A 14,107-nucleotide genomic window follows, 5' to 3' on the forward strand; every position below is an offset into this window, starting at 1 on the left:
TATAATCATGAATAATTTAGGCGACTTGAGTGCACTGCAAATGATTGGAAGCAGTAAATCATTTTAAGTCAATAACGTCAAAGTGGTTGTTTGCTTCAGAAAGCCTCGTTTTCTCCATCCGAGGTTTATTAGGAACGACTAGTAACCCTCGTTGCAGGTCATTTCCACTGAAATCTGGTCCTCGCACCAGCTGTGAGGGGTTTCGATTTTGCATAAAACGAAAGCGTGGAAGGAGGCTGGGACATGTGTATATATATATATATATATATATATTCAATATTTTTTCGAAGTGTCCGTTAAACCTCCAGCCGCTAGGTGGCGGTCTCTCCCCGTGCGCGTGCTATAAGATCACGTGACTCGCCCTCCCTCTCTGGTGCAGTTTAACATTTCTCCCGTCGCTATTTCACGCTGGTATGTAAAAAATAATAATAATAATAATAATTTAAACGCTTGGTTGAGGTTCAGATATTTTGTTGTTGCTTCTGTGATAACTTAGCAGCGCTACGTCCAAGCTCAGGCGCCCTGTTGTTGTTTGTAGACGAGGTTCCCACTGACTGCATGGAGGAAGTGTCTCCATCCTCAGTCGCTGGGCACTTTATTAGGTACAACCACGCATTTTTTAAGATAATAATGTTCAGGTTTTGAGTTTAATTGATTATTGCGTCAATTATTGAGACACTGCACTACGGTGTTTTTGCCTTTCTCTTTGTGCGGTGCATCTCAAACTACAATCTGCACCATTTGAGTTTTCTTGCCATTTGTATTTGTGTGTGTCCTGTGAACGTTTGCCTCAGGTTTTATAATCTAGTAATAAGCATCTATACCAACCAAACTATAGGGCTTGTACTCATTCGGGTCAGGGGTGAATCATCCCCTCATCATTTTTACAATTGCCCCTGCATTGAATTGAAAATAGTGACAACCAAATATATACACCATTTCACCAAATTTGGCATATGGTGAAATAAATGCTTCCAATATCTGTAAAAAAAAAAAAAAAAAAAAAAAAGGAAGAAAATGTGTTGCCATAATAAGAACAACAATTGCATTTAGCAAGAAACATGACGGAGACACTTGATTTGCTTTCGTGAGCCACAAAAAAATGATGTAGTGGGTCATATATTGCCCCCTGGCCTTGAGTTTGACACGCGTGAAGAGTCTTCAATGAACCTCACATGCATGTTTTTTGTAATGTGTGACGCAGCCGGCGTACCTGCAGAAACCGTCCGCAAGCACAGGGACAACATGCAAATTTCCCCCATAGGGGGTCTATGGACCCTTAACCTCAGAACTGCGATATCACAGACGTGATAACAACTTGCTCACCGTGCTGCTCTGGTCATTTATCAAAAGACATTGCTCGGAGAAATGATTTTCGGGTGTGATGAGCTGAAAGTGTCTCTGCTGTTTGTAGGTAGCACCATGCAGGAGAAAGGCAGCACAGAAGGTCAGCAGGAGCAGGAGTGTTCAGAGTGCAGACGCAGCTTCAGTCTCCCACAATCGGATGAAACCAAGCAGACGGACAAACCTGACGGTGCGTCCAGATGCCCGTCCTGCCGGGGAGACGGCAGCCCCCCCGACGAAGGGCAGGCCCAGGAGGGCGTCCGTGTGGACCCGCACAGCTGCTCACTGTGCGGCAAAACCTTTATCTCCTCGGCCCACTTGACCCTACACCTGGCCTCACACACCAAGGAGAGGAGGTTCCAGTGCGGGACCTGTGGCAAGTACTTCCACCAGGCCTCCCACCTCATGGCCCACGAGGCCATCCACCGTGGCGACAGGCCCTTTAAATGCCCCGACTGCGGCAAGACCTTCGGGCGGGCCGCGCATCTCAAGACTCACCGGCGGTTGCACACCGGCGAGAAGCCCTTCAAGTGTTCCTACTGCGACAAGGCCTTCACGCAGAAAGCGGGCCTGCTCTCGCACGTCCGCATACACACGGGCGAGCGGGCCTACAAGTGTGAGGAGTGCGGCGAGACTTTCAGCTCTCTGCCGCTGCTGCTCTCTCACAAGGCCGAAGAGTCGGCTCGGCAGGGGGAAGAGGCGCCCGCGGCTGCGCCTCCGCCGGACGAACTAAAGTGCGGCGTCTGCTGCCGCACCTTCATACGGTCCTCCTACATTAGACTGCACGTCCGCCTCGAAAAGGGGCTGCGGCCTTATCACTGCAAAGTGTGCAACAAAACCTTTGCCAAGCTGGACACATTTATCAACCACTGCGATAAACATTTGAGGCAGAAAGGGGGAAAAAGCGAGGGCAGTTTGGTGAAACCCCCATTGTTCATCCCGCTTTCAAAGCCGCCGCCGTTGCCGGAGGCCGCTCAGCCGGTGTCCACCGAGGTCAAATCAAAAGAGCCGTGATCAGGACGTCGGGTTCTGCTGGAGCCTATCCCAGCTGACTTTAGGGCTAGAGGCAGGGTACAACCTGGACTGGTCTTCACCCAATCAATCACAGCGCACATGTACTGGCGCATTGCTATAAATTTGAATATTGTTGAAAATTGTATTTATTGCAGGATTCCAACACCAACGGACAACTAGTCTTCAATGAACCTGACGTGCATGTTTTGGGGAATGTGTGAGGTAAACTCACACACAGCGAAGGTCAGAAGTGAGATACGAACATTGAGCCTCAGAAGTGTGAAGCAAACATTCTAATGCCACTGTCCCGCCCCCAAGTAGTCAAAAACCATACATGGATAAGAAGAAGCTCAAAAAGTACTTCACTGATGACACTATTGTTTCATTCAGTGATTTTATGACAAGATCTTCGGCCATTTTTACACAGCGGTTGTAGTCTGTGCAGTGCAATAATTTGAAATATTTGGACTCTCCAGCTCCAGTTAAGACCAAAAGCATGTATACGTTGGCCATTTTTATTTGTCAAATGGCTGTTTTAGCTAGAAATGACACAAGAATGTGGCAAAAGACTGTGTACAATGTATTAAGAGTTATTAAGGAGGATTAATCACTATTTGAATAGCTTTTGTGCATTTTAAAGAAAATAAAATTATTCATAACCTTGAGAAATGGGAGCAAATATTTTTGGGCACAATTCTGGTAACTTATGTGAAAATGTTCAGCTTTCTAATGAAGTTGACATGTCGAACATTGGATATGACTTATTGACGAAGGGTATGAATAATTTTGGACACTGAACTTTTTGTTAAAATGATTAAAATAATTATCTCTTCCAAGTAACATTTTGCCACATTCTTGTCATTTCTTAAAACTAAAGGACCAAGTAAATAATTGGTTTACATTTTGATTGATGAGTTCCTATGGGCATAAATAGCAAATCAGAGGTTAACCAAATGGATTGTGTTCAACTTTGGAGGTTCCACTATCATATTTGTAAGACTAGAATCTAAAGTCTTTCAACTTCGCTTTGAAGGTGGTGTGATCCATGCCTGTGGTACATCACTAAAAATGTCCTGGAGAAGTTCTGGGGGGAAAAAAAAAATAATAATAATCTCTTCCATTTCGGCGTCTTTATCCGTTACAACTGAAGGCTGATCTCAAAAACGCAGAAACTCAGCACGCAAGCGTTGTGTCAGATGATGAGAAGCTGTCAGCGCCACATAGGGAAGCTCTTAGTACCGGCCTAAAGATCAGAAAAGGGGAAGCACGTCATCATATTGGTGTAGCTCCACTGTCATAATGTTCCTACACTGTCGGTGATTCATTTGCCTGGCAGGTGGGCTCCTCCTGTGTGTGGCCGTTGATGTCCCAGTGAATGGTGACGGTCAAGTGGCGCCTCCAGACGGGGTTCCTTCGCAGAATAATGCGTCCACTAATGAGGTCTGCGGCACGCACGCTGACGGGCTCGTCGAGCATGAAGAGAGTCTGCTTCCAGTGTGTCGGCCTGGAACCGAGACGTACTTGAGGTAAACTGAAGACCGTGTGAATTGTTGTCTGTCGATATGCGACGGCACTGTGATTTGACAGGAGAGCAGAACCTCCAAAGTTGAACATCAATTGTTAAAAAAATTAAAAAAAAAAAAAGTCATAGGAAGTGATTTAATCAATTCTAGGCTCAAATGTCAAGCCCATCGTAAAACCTTTACAGAATTGATGCTACAAGCAATGTTTTAAGTAACATTTTAACATTCTTAACTGTCAAGTGTAAACAGAAGTTAACCACAGTACAGGGGTCCTCCGTTTACCCCAACATGTTATCTGAGGTTCTGAACAGTGCGCAATGGACTGGTTTGCACATTTAAGAATACGCACACGGTGGTGCGATGTAAATGGAATAGTATTTAATAAAGTATTGCTTATACTGAGCAGCCAAACCTGTTCTTAGAAATACAAGGGAAAAGCAGCAAAAAAAAAAAAAAGCCATGGAATTTAGACCAGGAGTGGGAAGACTTGTGCTCAACAGCCACATTTGATTTTTTTTTTTTTTAATGGCCTAATGGGCCAGGATATTCATTGATGAATTTAACAATGGTAAATGTTTAAATGTGTATGTAAAATTGTTTCCCTGAAAATTAAAATGTGAATTTGTGCCAACATTTACTATTCAATGACATAATTTAAATTTGATTGAATAAATGATTTAATGAACACATTGAAGGTTAAAAAAAACAAGTTGAAATGAATTGAAGAATGTAGCGCGCTGTATGTGGCCTGTAAGCCATACTTAACCAACCCCTGCTTTAGATGTTTACTGAGCTGAAAATATGTTTTGTTTGACCTTTTCCCCACCAAATTTAGGATTGAAATTTTGCTGCGTATGATTTTGAAGGTCCCACTGTAAAATGCTAAATGTAATGTAAATGGATGGATGAGTTATACTCAGAGTCAGGCCCGGTGTTCAGCTCCACCGGCGCTCCCCCCTCTTCCAGGCTCTCGAAACAAACGCTGAACCAGGCGGCGAAGCCGTGGAACACGCCAGACTTTTCCAGGCGAAACTTGAACTCGCCCTGCATTTCCTGAGAAATGACACAGCGGTCCTACGCATTACAAAATACATTTCTCTGTGGACTTCTGTAGGAATGAAAGAGGGGCGAATGGACGGTATACCTCCAGGTCTGCCACCTGCAGCGTGTACATGTCCAAGTGGATGACGTCTACAGGGGAGGCGAGGCGGTCGCCTGGCTCCATTAAGTGGCTGAACTTGGGCTTGGCGAAGAACTCCTGCAGTGCAAGTGGCCTGCGGGTAGAGTGCATATCAATGATGCCATTTGTACATTGAAGATTAGAATGAAAAGAAACTCAAAGCGCAGACTCAAAGCGTGGTGTGTCCTCTCAAAGTTAAGTCAATGTCAGAGTTGTGTCAGAAATGTTCCAGGACTGATTGACTCCAGAAGTGTTTTTGTCATCTCACCACAAAATTGGTTGGTAGAGTATCAATCTCTACCGGAGGCCAAATGTGTATATTATACTGCGAGATACTGTATGCAGGACCTCAATGATAGATAATGTAATCAACCTCTAAATTTGAATGGAATAACCCTGGAACACTTGAGGTTAGCGTGACTGGCTGACAGTTTTGAGATTCTGGGTTTGAACCTTGGGTCCGAGCTTCCTGTGTGGAGTTTGCATGTTCTCCCTTTGCTTACTTGAGTTTTCTCCAGCTACCAAAAACATGCATATTAGATTTATTGAAGACTCTAAATTGTCCAGAGGTGTAAATGTGAGTGTGAATGGTTGTTTGTGTATATGTGCCTCGTGATTGGTGTACCCCACTTCTCTCACCCAGTCAGCTGGGATAGGCTCCAGTTCACCAGCAACCCTAATGAGGATAAGTACTATAGAAAATGGATGGAAAAGCAAATCCCTTTTTAGATCATACACTGATGTGTCTTACTGAAGCGGGGTAAAGTCCAGGCCGTAGGGCTTCTCCCAGAAGGCCATTTTATCGGCGTAGTATCTGTGGGCTTGACATGGCACCAGGGTGAGGGCTGCGGACGAGGGCCACATCGTGCCACCTTCCCTTAACCAGCGGTCTCTGGCCAGCAGGACCGACTCCACCATGAACTCAAACTAGACCACAAAGGAAGAGGACAAGGTAAAGTGAAAAGTAACCTTAAGCAGTTAGGCTGGTAGCAGATTCTGACGGTATGATAACCTTGGGCAAATATATTAAGGTATTGCAATTGCATCTAAAATGTATTATTTTGAAATATATGAGAACATAACTTGGTTTTCTATTAAATTATTATTATTATTATTTTTATTTTTTTTAGGTATTCACAGATTGTTTTTCCCTAAATGTTTTTTTTGTTTTTTTTCATGAAAAAATGATCCCTCTAACTTTTGACAAAGCCCAGCTTTATTCCAGTAAGCTCATCAACCAACCGGCTGGTATGCAAAATGGTCATTCACCAGCCTTGCCTGCCAAAAAACAACAACCCTATTTTGACCACCCCTGAGGGACACACCCACCAGAAAGATAAACAGGGAGACTCCACACCTAAAATACAGAACTGAAAAAGTGTCTTTAACAAACAAGTGTCCAGTTGCCTGGAGAAAAATAATGATACTGCTACCCCGGCAACGATAATCTTGCGCATTCTCCCCCAAATCAAAACTGGCATGACATAGTACCAGCTAGTTTATCTGGTAACCAGATTACAGTTGAAAACTCTTTTTTCTTGTCATTTTTATTGTAGTCAATGATTTGCCGGACGTGTTATACACACACAATCAGTTGCTCCTCCCTTTGTGTCCGGCAACACGTCACAATCACGGAGTCCGTGGCTCAATTTGGGATCATACACTGAACGGGTTTAACATTTCCGATTGTCAGCCCCAATAGTTTTCCAAGCAATCCGGGGACAAATAATCACTCTTAACACATTCCACATCACAGGATAATCCCTCAGGATCATCTTTCAGAGACATCTGACAATCTCGGCCTTCGCTGACTCCGATCGGAAGGGAGGGAAAATGCTACAATTCGGCTCGATTGACGGTATGCGCGCACTCCGTGTTAATAAGTCATTAGGACAGGGTCATTCTTACGAGCAAGCAGTTGCCCATCCACTCGGACACCAGGACATCCACCTGCTCAGGCAGTTGGATCTCCTCGGCCCGACCCCGCAGCACCGTGATCACCTCCTCGCAAGCGTTCTGCTTCACTAGCTCCTTGGTGTGCTCCACCATCGAGCTCGCCTCCACGGCGTACACCTGCAACAGCGCACACGGACATTGCAATGTAAATTCCCTGGCCTATTCATTGTTCGCTACTCACAAACAGACCTCGTTGCTGATTTTTGGGGAGATCCCGTTAGGGATGCGCAATTAATCGAATTTTAATTGTGATCATGATTTTGGCTGCAATGGTTAAGTGAGCCTGATTGTTGGCAATTTATTTTATTTATTTTTTTATAAAGATTTAAAATGCGGGCACTGCTGCATATGAAAAGTGCTTAATTGCAGCAGTGCCCGCAACCTAGTCAGCCAGCCACCAGGGGGCGAACACATGGTTAAGGCTTCATTAAGCTCCGCTCCGGTGCCAATTTAAAAATAAAGGTTAAAAATGGCAATAATGTCCAATGTAGTAAGTACTATATGAAGCTTTAATTTTGAAGTTGGACCTTTCAGCACGTTGGCGAAGAGGTGGCAAAGTTGGTGCTTACAACCTAATAATGTTTTTGCCTTCTATGCATAAACTGCATTTGCTACCATTAAGCTGCAATTCGTGATTGCACTTTGTAATAGCACATTTATTCAGTGAGCCATTGGTAAAGTAGAATATTTTGTGTACATTTATTTTTTTTATCGTTATCTATCATTTATTCTTATTTAAAGATTAATTTTGAACCGAAAACTGTGACATAATGTAGGTTAAAAAGTAGAGCAATAAAAATAAAGATTTTTCCCTAATGTGAGCAATAATCCTGTTTACAATATTGATCAAAATAATTGTGATTATTTTTTCATGTTATTCCACTACGCATCTTGAAAAGTAGGGAGCAACCGATGGTCACCAGACAAGCAATATTACTCGCGCTTTTTCGCCCCTAGTACTGTATACTTGCCAAGTGTCTGCATGCTTTCTCAAAAAGGGGGTCCTCACCGCTGCCGGTTGTGCCAGCTGAGCGCAGAACAGGCTCATGATGCCCGTCCCGCAGCCGAGGTCCATCACCACCTTCCTGTGCAGAGAAGCGCTGTTGTTGACGATGACCCGCCTGTACGTCTCTGTGCGGCTCTTGTCTGACAACATCTCCAAGTGAAGATTCTGGTAGTTTGTAGAAGCATTTAAAAACAGTTTTCCTACAATAAATGTGAATCGAAATGCATATATTAACACTGCGGTGCTTTTAAAAAGACCAACCAGTGTTCCGTAAGTGAAATAGTACTCCTCATCCTGCCACGCGTCCTCCTCCTCATCTTCATTGGCTCCCTGGTAGAGGTAGCTGGCAGGGACGTATCCAAAGACCCCCCGCAGCTCAGCCCACCACCACTCTGGGGAGATCTTGGCATGGACCATCAATCGCTCTCCTTTGCTGATACTTAGCTGCTGAACACAATGGCCACAGACGAGTTTAAACTAGGATGTGACTATCCGCAGACATTGACACTAGCCACCTGTTTTCTACAGCGTTTGGGTAAACTGGAGACAATGCCTGCGAGATGCGGGGTACACCCCGAATAGTTGCCAGACAATTGCAGGCCTTGTAAGTGTAGTATAGTATGTTATTGTATAGTGTCTCTCTATATATGCATACAAAATAAGTTACACAGGGCTGTTACATTATATTATAGTTTAATAGTATACTATACAGTAAATTTTACATGTTACATATCCAGATGGACAGATTAGATAGATAGATGGATGGATGGATGGATGACCTCTTCACTGCAACGCCCATGAAAGCTCCAGAGGACAACGTACTCCTCAGGTGGCAGCACATCCTCCATCTCAACAAACGCCAACCCAGCTACTTAATGTTGCTCCCAAAAGAAATAGCTATACATTTGTAAATATATATGTTTGTTATAAAATGTGTAGTAACGGAGTTCAGTTGAGCTGGAAACTATCAGTGGGGAAAAGAATTAAGCGGCCAGCGCAACTTTTGCGGGCACTTCCTGTTGTGTACGTCACGTGTGTTGGGTTCAAAGGCAACCGGAAATAGTGATTTTACAATCAAATTAGCTTTTACAGCGTTTAGATTTATAGTTTCGAATAAAAATGACATTTATTTCATGGTTCCTACAGTGGAGCTTTAATGTATACGAGTCCGTGAGTGCTTACTGACAGCATCAAACGCTTGATGTGCAGAAAACTGATTTTTTTCACTCCTTTTTTTCCCCTCAGGAGGTCCGTGGTTTACAATGGAGTTCCGTTCGTACGGCGGAGAATTTCTACGTAAATCGAAACGGGCCGTAATCTATTGTTTACGTAGTAGGAAAGTCATAATAACAGTAAATATTAGTATGAAAAACACTTCTAAGTCGTTGTTAAAAAAAATTTTTTTTTAAAAACATCCATTTTCTGTACCGATTTTCCTTATTCTGTAAGTCTAAAATGGATGAATTAATAGACAATATCACCCATAAATCCCTGCCCTCTGTAAGTACTTAATCACAATATCACCTCAACATCAACATATAGATTATCCTTTGTACAGCATTTTATTATCTTTTAATATTTTATTGACTTTGTAAAGGCAGATTTGTTTTCCCTCTCCCACAAGAGAACGAGGGGCAAGTACCTACTATGATTCCTATCTACTTAAATCAAAATGTAAGATTCATTTTACAATATTCTATTTGAAAAATATTCACACATGATATATTAATTCATGAACAGCACTGTGCCGCTAAATAATACACACATTGACAACGGTTCAAATGTCCATGTCTCTTTCAAAAGTCAGCCATCTTGTCATCCCACATCGATTCTGGATCCTCAACTGTCACACTTTGTCTTGGATTTTAAAAAGGGTTTATGAAGCACATCATAAAGACGTCTTGCCTGCAAGCACAAAATGCCAACACAGGAATTTAATACACATTCCTTTCAGTTTTCTTTGTAACAATATCGTTAATAACGCACACGATTTCCCTCACTTTTTGCGGACCAAGGCCTGGACAGAGAACCAGGTCTTCTTTAGATGCACTGATGATTCCTTCCAAAGACTGTAATGAAATCATTAAAAAAGTAAACATTTCGATTGCAGCGGCAAAGGGTTGAGAGGCACTCACAGAGAAGGTTGACAGCAACGTCACAGCATCTGTCTTGTTTATGGACTTGACGGTGGTCAGGCAGTCTGTCACCTTCGAAACAAACACACATGTATATTTTGTGTGACAAACTTAAACAAAAAATAATAATAATAAAAATTAAATAAAGATGTGACTGCATCACACTTTGTTGAAATAACTACCTAGATGACACCAAGCCTTAAAAACCTTAATTCGGAAATTAAATTACCTTTGATAAATAGTTTTTTTCAACTTGTTCCTTCAGAAGGTCTGCTGGTTTCTTCTCGTACGACTTGTATGTTTCCAGGTAACGTCCTGCCTCCTCTGGGCTGCCAGGTCATCCGAACAAATGAAGCACAGTACAAGTATTTAATGTCATGTTTACCCGAGGACAAAAAGCAAGTCAAATTCTGGCTATTTCTTGACTCAACTATCATTATTTGAATGCGGCGTCTATCTGAGAGGAGGTCATTATTTGTAATTACTTTTTTTTTTGTCATTATTTATCATTATCTGTATTATCAGTGCATCTGTCTGACCAGTGCAGCCGAAGAAGACAAGCAGGAGAGTTTTGGCGAAGTTACGATAATAAGACGATGTTTACGCCACTTTCATAAAGTATAAGTATTATATTCATCATGATATGAGCTGTATGTGTTTAGAGTTGAACTTTCTGCACAGCTGTAAGACCACGCTTGTGTTTAATTTGTGCATCGCAACTTTTATCTATTAAGCGATTTGCTTCTTTTTCAGTTCAGTTCTGATGTTCGACCGTAAAAGGTTTCACTGTAAATAGTGTCATGTAGCAGAGTCTTCTAATCTAGGCAATCAGTCTCAGGACTTACCTCCATGCCAAAATAAGAGTGCAGTCAGCCATGATGCAGATGCGAGCCAGCTCCTTCAATGCATGATGGGGGTCTTTCTGTGAGGGGAAAACCCCAACAATACACGACAAGTTACGAATACAAAGCGTATGTAAGAAGTCTAAAAAAAAAAAACAAGATCAATCATTTCAAAACTATTTCTGCTATTAATGTGACCTATAACCTGTACTGGTCAAGTAATTAAACAACAAAAAATATTTTCGAGGGGAACGAAAAGTAACTGAAATAACCTAACTGGGACGTGGCCGTGTTCAGAATTGACCAATCAGATTCAAACTCATGTTAAATGGGAGTCAGCACACACTTGGCAACATTTCAAGTGCCTCTGATTAGGAGGCACTTGAAATGTTAAATAGGAACATTATACCTACAGTGAAGCATGGAGCTGGTAGCATCACGCTTTGGGGATGTTTATCTTCAGCTGGAACTGGCTTAGACAAGGTGGAAGCAATTCTAAACAGTACGAAATAGCTGCCGGTGTTAGCATAAAACATGCAGGCTTTTGCTAAAAAGCAAAAAAAAAAAAAAAAAAAAAAAAACTGGAAATGTGATCGTTTATATTTTGAACACAGCCACAAACCAGTTATAAGAGGGTGTGCGCACTTGTGCAACCACATTATAGCACCTATTTATTTTTATTCCCCCCCCCCCCTGAAAAGATTAAAATACATTTCAATTGAGTTGCACAGGTTATAGATCCTGACAGATACAATTATTGTTCTTGTTCCCAAAATTTTAGATCACAAAAAACCTGCCATTTGAACAGGGGGTGTGTTGACTTTTTATATCCACTGTATGTATTATTCAATCCATTTTGCCCCTATTGCTTCAAGCCACGATTAATCAGCGTTCCATTCTACACAACCAATTACAGTATTCTTATGCCGCTTTTTACTCACCACATCCACTTGAACGAGTAAAACTCGAAGGGTGAAGGTCTGTCCAAGCTGCTTAAGTCGATCATGAATATAGTTTGGATTCAGGTTGTGATACCTGAGACTTTGAGCCAGTTGACACAAAAAAAATAAAAAATAAATAAATAAATAAAGTGAAATAAAAAAGAAAGGCAGAGAAAGTCAAATATTTTGCTGATATTTCACAACATGTAAGTAAGCGAGTAAGTGTAAACATCCACCTGAGAAAGAGAGCACAAGTTGTCTGGCCCAGGACATAGTCTGGCACAACTTCTCCAAACTCCCATGGGACACTCCTGACAAACTTCAAAATGGGATTTCCCCTCTGTAAGCATACAAACATAAATTACAGTACGCGCAGGTACAAACGTGGATGCAAACCTGCATTTACCTATTGGGGGGCGTATTTGTGTTTGGGCACATGTCCGTGCAACACATACACACAGTATAGTGTATGAACTGCTGCCTCCATGAGTTTAAATGCTTTTGTTGTCTTTAAAATGTGAAAATAAAATGCATAATATGCCTCATTTCAGGTTGTGCGGATGTAGCTAACGGTGAGTCTTCACCTAGGTGCGTACCTGTCTCGGACTGACAATAATGCTGCTGCCGGACCCCGTGGGTTTTGGCCCAAGGCTTGGACAGTTTACTTCTCTCTGACCTGCACCGGACCCCCGAGTCTCCTCGCTCTTCGTCACCTGGTTACCTCCGCTCTTTCCTTCTGCGGTGGGCACGGCGTCAGGCTCGCTTTGCCTCAGACTGGCAATAGTGGGAGCCTCACCAGCTTCAGGTCGGAGCATTTGGGAGGAGCCATCTCGTTGAGGAGGCGCAGACCCTTGAGCTTTAGCCTTGATGATATATTGTGCATAAGACAAAGGCTGGCCCTCCTTTGCTGGGGATGGACTTGCATCGGTTTTGCTTTGTCCAACAGTTTTGGATGGTTGAAAGTGCTTCTTTGGCTGCAAAACAAACACGCCTGCCTCAAATGATTGTTAATAGAAGCATAAAACAACATGGTGGCAGAATCACTTACTGGTGTTCTCTCTTTGGTAAAGACAGAATCGTCCAAATTGATATTAAACCTTCTCTTCATGTCTCAGCGAGGGAATGTTTTGTACAACGAACGAACAAAAATAACAGAACCTGGCATACAATATTAGATTGCCAAACCTTTTCTACTCATAAAGTTGATTAGTAGACAGTGGGAACTTCATAAAACTAGCAGAAGATACGTAGTGGCGATTGGAAGCTTCCATAAAGTGCATATTGTTGATTCCAAGTAAGAAAATAAATAACCCACAATGCTTTGCAACGCAACGCTCCAACCTCTTCGCCAAACGACACACGCACATCCGGGTTCCATATGGCTCCTCCCCCGACAAAGGCTTATGGGTAATGTAGTGCATTTGTTGATCAGAAACAACCACCATAGCTAATCGTCGAATTCAATGGTTACCAAACATTTTACACCCAAGTGCCACCTCAAAATATACTTCATGACCAATATACAAAATACAGCAGCATAGTATCAGCATAGTGTTAATAAAAAACGAGTCATGTTCTATTCCTAAAAAGTACATTCTATATTATTGCAAGCCACTGAAACATCGTGCACAGTTTGAACATTAATACTGCACTTAAAGGAACATGCATTTTTACAATTATTCAATTAAAATGCGTTGGACATAAAAATAAAATCATAACTATACCAAAATAAATGTTAGAAAACTGGTCCAAAAGATGACAGTAAATGCCACTGTGTTGTACTAAAATTAAATACAGCCGAATTTAACAGATGCACAAAACTAACTAAATTAAAAGTATACGAACAAATTATGCGTTTTTATTTGTTTGTCCTGGGATTGTGTTGGATCCAGCTGCATCTATCATCGCCAACATGGCAGAGTGAGCTAAAGTTGCCAATACTGTTTATATCATAATCAATGGATCTCAATTTGCACTCATTGTTCAAATGTAACTGCAGAATGTGACTTATTAGCACATTTACATTTCATTATTTTACAGTGTACATATTGGATGTACTTTATTACTATTAATCATTATATCATTATATATATTATTAATCAGTATAATTTGTATACTTTGTTGATTATAAATTAATACGAGTGTATATGTATTGAAATTGCTGCT

General features: G+C 41.9%; 3 protein-coding genes across 10 annotated transcripts; 1 reads left to right on the forward strand and 2 right to left on the reverse strand.

Moving 5' to 3' along the window:
* The first annotated feature begins 317 nt into the window (after nt 1–317).
* Nucleotides 318–4,514, forward strand: LOC133486937 (gastrula zinc finger protein XlCGF7.1). The gene is made up of 2 exons (XM_061792811.1): nt 318–411; nt 1,415–4,514. The coding sequence occupies exon 2, from the start codon at nt 1,423–1,425 to the stop codon at nt 2,356–2,358; it is 936 nt and encodes a 311-aa protein (XP_061648795.1). The 5' UTR covers nt 318–411; nt 1,415–1,422; the 3' UTR covers nt 2,359–4,514.
* Nucleotides 3,464–9,427, reverse strand: prmt2 (protein arginine methyltransferase 2). 6 transcript variants are annotated; one of them, XM_061792806.1, is made up of 9 exons: nt 8,803–9,427; nt 8,285–8,467; nt 8,027–8,102; nt 6,970–7,134; nt 5,813–5,988; nt 5,026–5,155; nt 4,798–4,934; nt 3,688–3,862; nt 3,464–3,601 (listed from the first exon to the last, which is right to left on the reverse strand). In XM_061792806.1, the coding sequence occupies exons 2-9, from the start codon at nt 8,431–8,433 to the stop codon at nt 3,569–3,571; spliced, it is 1,041 nt and encodes a 346-aa protein (XP_061648790.1). In that variant the 5' UTR covers nt 8,434–8,467; nt 8,803–9,427; the 3' UTR covers nt 3,464–3,568. The 6 variants fall into 6 exon arrangements, with proteins under 6 accessions (XP_061648790.1, XP_061648787.1, XP_061648791.1 ...); XM_061792803.1 differs by having other exon boundaries at nt 8,027–8,188; XM_061792807.1 differs by having other exon boundaries at nt 8,285–8,470.
* A 135-nt stretch (nt 9,428–9,562) lies between these two features.
* On the reverse strand, nt 9,563–13,326 carry ercc1 (excision repair cross-complementation group 1). Of its 3 annotated transcripts, XM_061792810.1 has the most exons (9): nt 12,990–13,309; nt 12,538–12,915; nt 12,178–12,281; nt 11,942–12,041; nt 11,004–11,080; nt 10,388–10,487; nt 10,159–10,230; nt 10,024–10,092; nt 9,563–9,928 (listed from the first exon to the last, which is right to left on the reverse strand). In XM_061792810.1, the coding sequence occupies exons 1-9, from the start codon at nt 13,047–13,049 to the stop codon at nt 9,863–9,865; spliced, it is 1,026 nt and encodes a 341-aa protein (XP_061648794.1). In that variant the 5' UTR covers nt 13,050–13,309; the 3' UTR covers nt 9,563–9,862. The 3 variants fall into 3 exon arrangements, with proteins under 3 accessions (XP_061648794.1, XP_061648793.1, XP_061648792.1); XM_061792809.1 differs by having other exon boundaries at nt 10,024–10,230; nt 11,942–12,035; nt 12,990–13,326; XM_061792808.1 differs by having other exon boundaries at nt 10,024–10,230; nt 12,990–13,317.
* Between the last annotated feature and the right edge of the window lie 781 nt (nt 13,327–14,107).

Source organism: Phyllopteryx taeniolatus, chromosome 12 (assembly GCF_024500385.1).
Source record: "Phyllopteryx taeniolatus isolate TA_2022b chromosome 12, UOR_Ptae_1.2, whole genome shotgun sequence".
Taxonomy (NCBI): domain Eukaryota; kingdom Metazoa; phylum Chordata; class Actinopteri; order Syngnathiformes; family Syngnathidae; genus Phyllopteryx; species Phyllopteryx taeniolatus.

Coding starts and splice junctions, on each gene's coding strand:
- LOC133486937 (XM_061792811.1), top strand. CDS start 1,423: ATGCAGGAGAAAGGCAGCACAGAAGGTCAGCAGGAGCAGGAGTGTTCA.
- ercc1 (XM_061792808.1), bottom strand. CDS start 13,049: ATGAAGAGAAGGTTTAATATCAATTTGGACGATTCTGTCTTTACCAAA. Junction 10,488..11,003: donor ACTCTTATTTTGGCATGGAG/GTAAGTCCTGAG, acceptor ATGACCTGGCAG/CCCAGAGGAGGCAGGACGTT. Junction 10,231..10,387: donor AAAAAAACTATTTATCAAAG/GTAATTTAATTT, acceptor TTTGTTTCGAAG/GTGACAGACTGCCTGACCAC.
- prmt2 (XM_061792802.1), bottom strand. CDS start 8,871: ATGGAGGATGTGCTGCCACCTGAGGAGTACGTTGTCCTCTGGAGCTTT. Junction 8,471..8,802: donor ATGGGCGTTGCAGTGAAGAG/GTCATCCATCCA, acceptor CATTGTGTTCAG/CAGCTAAGTATCAGCAAAGG. Junction 8,189..8,284: donor ATTTCACTTACGGAACACTG/GTTGGTCTTTTT, acceptor ACAAACTACCAG/AATCTTCACTTGGAGATGTT.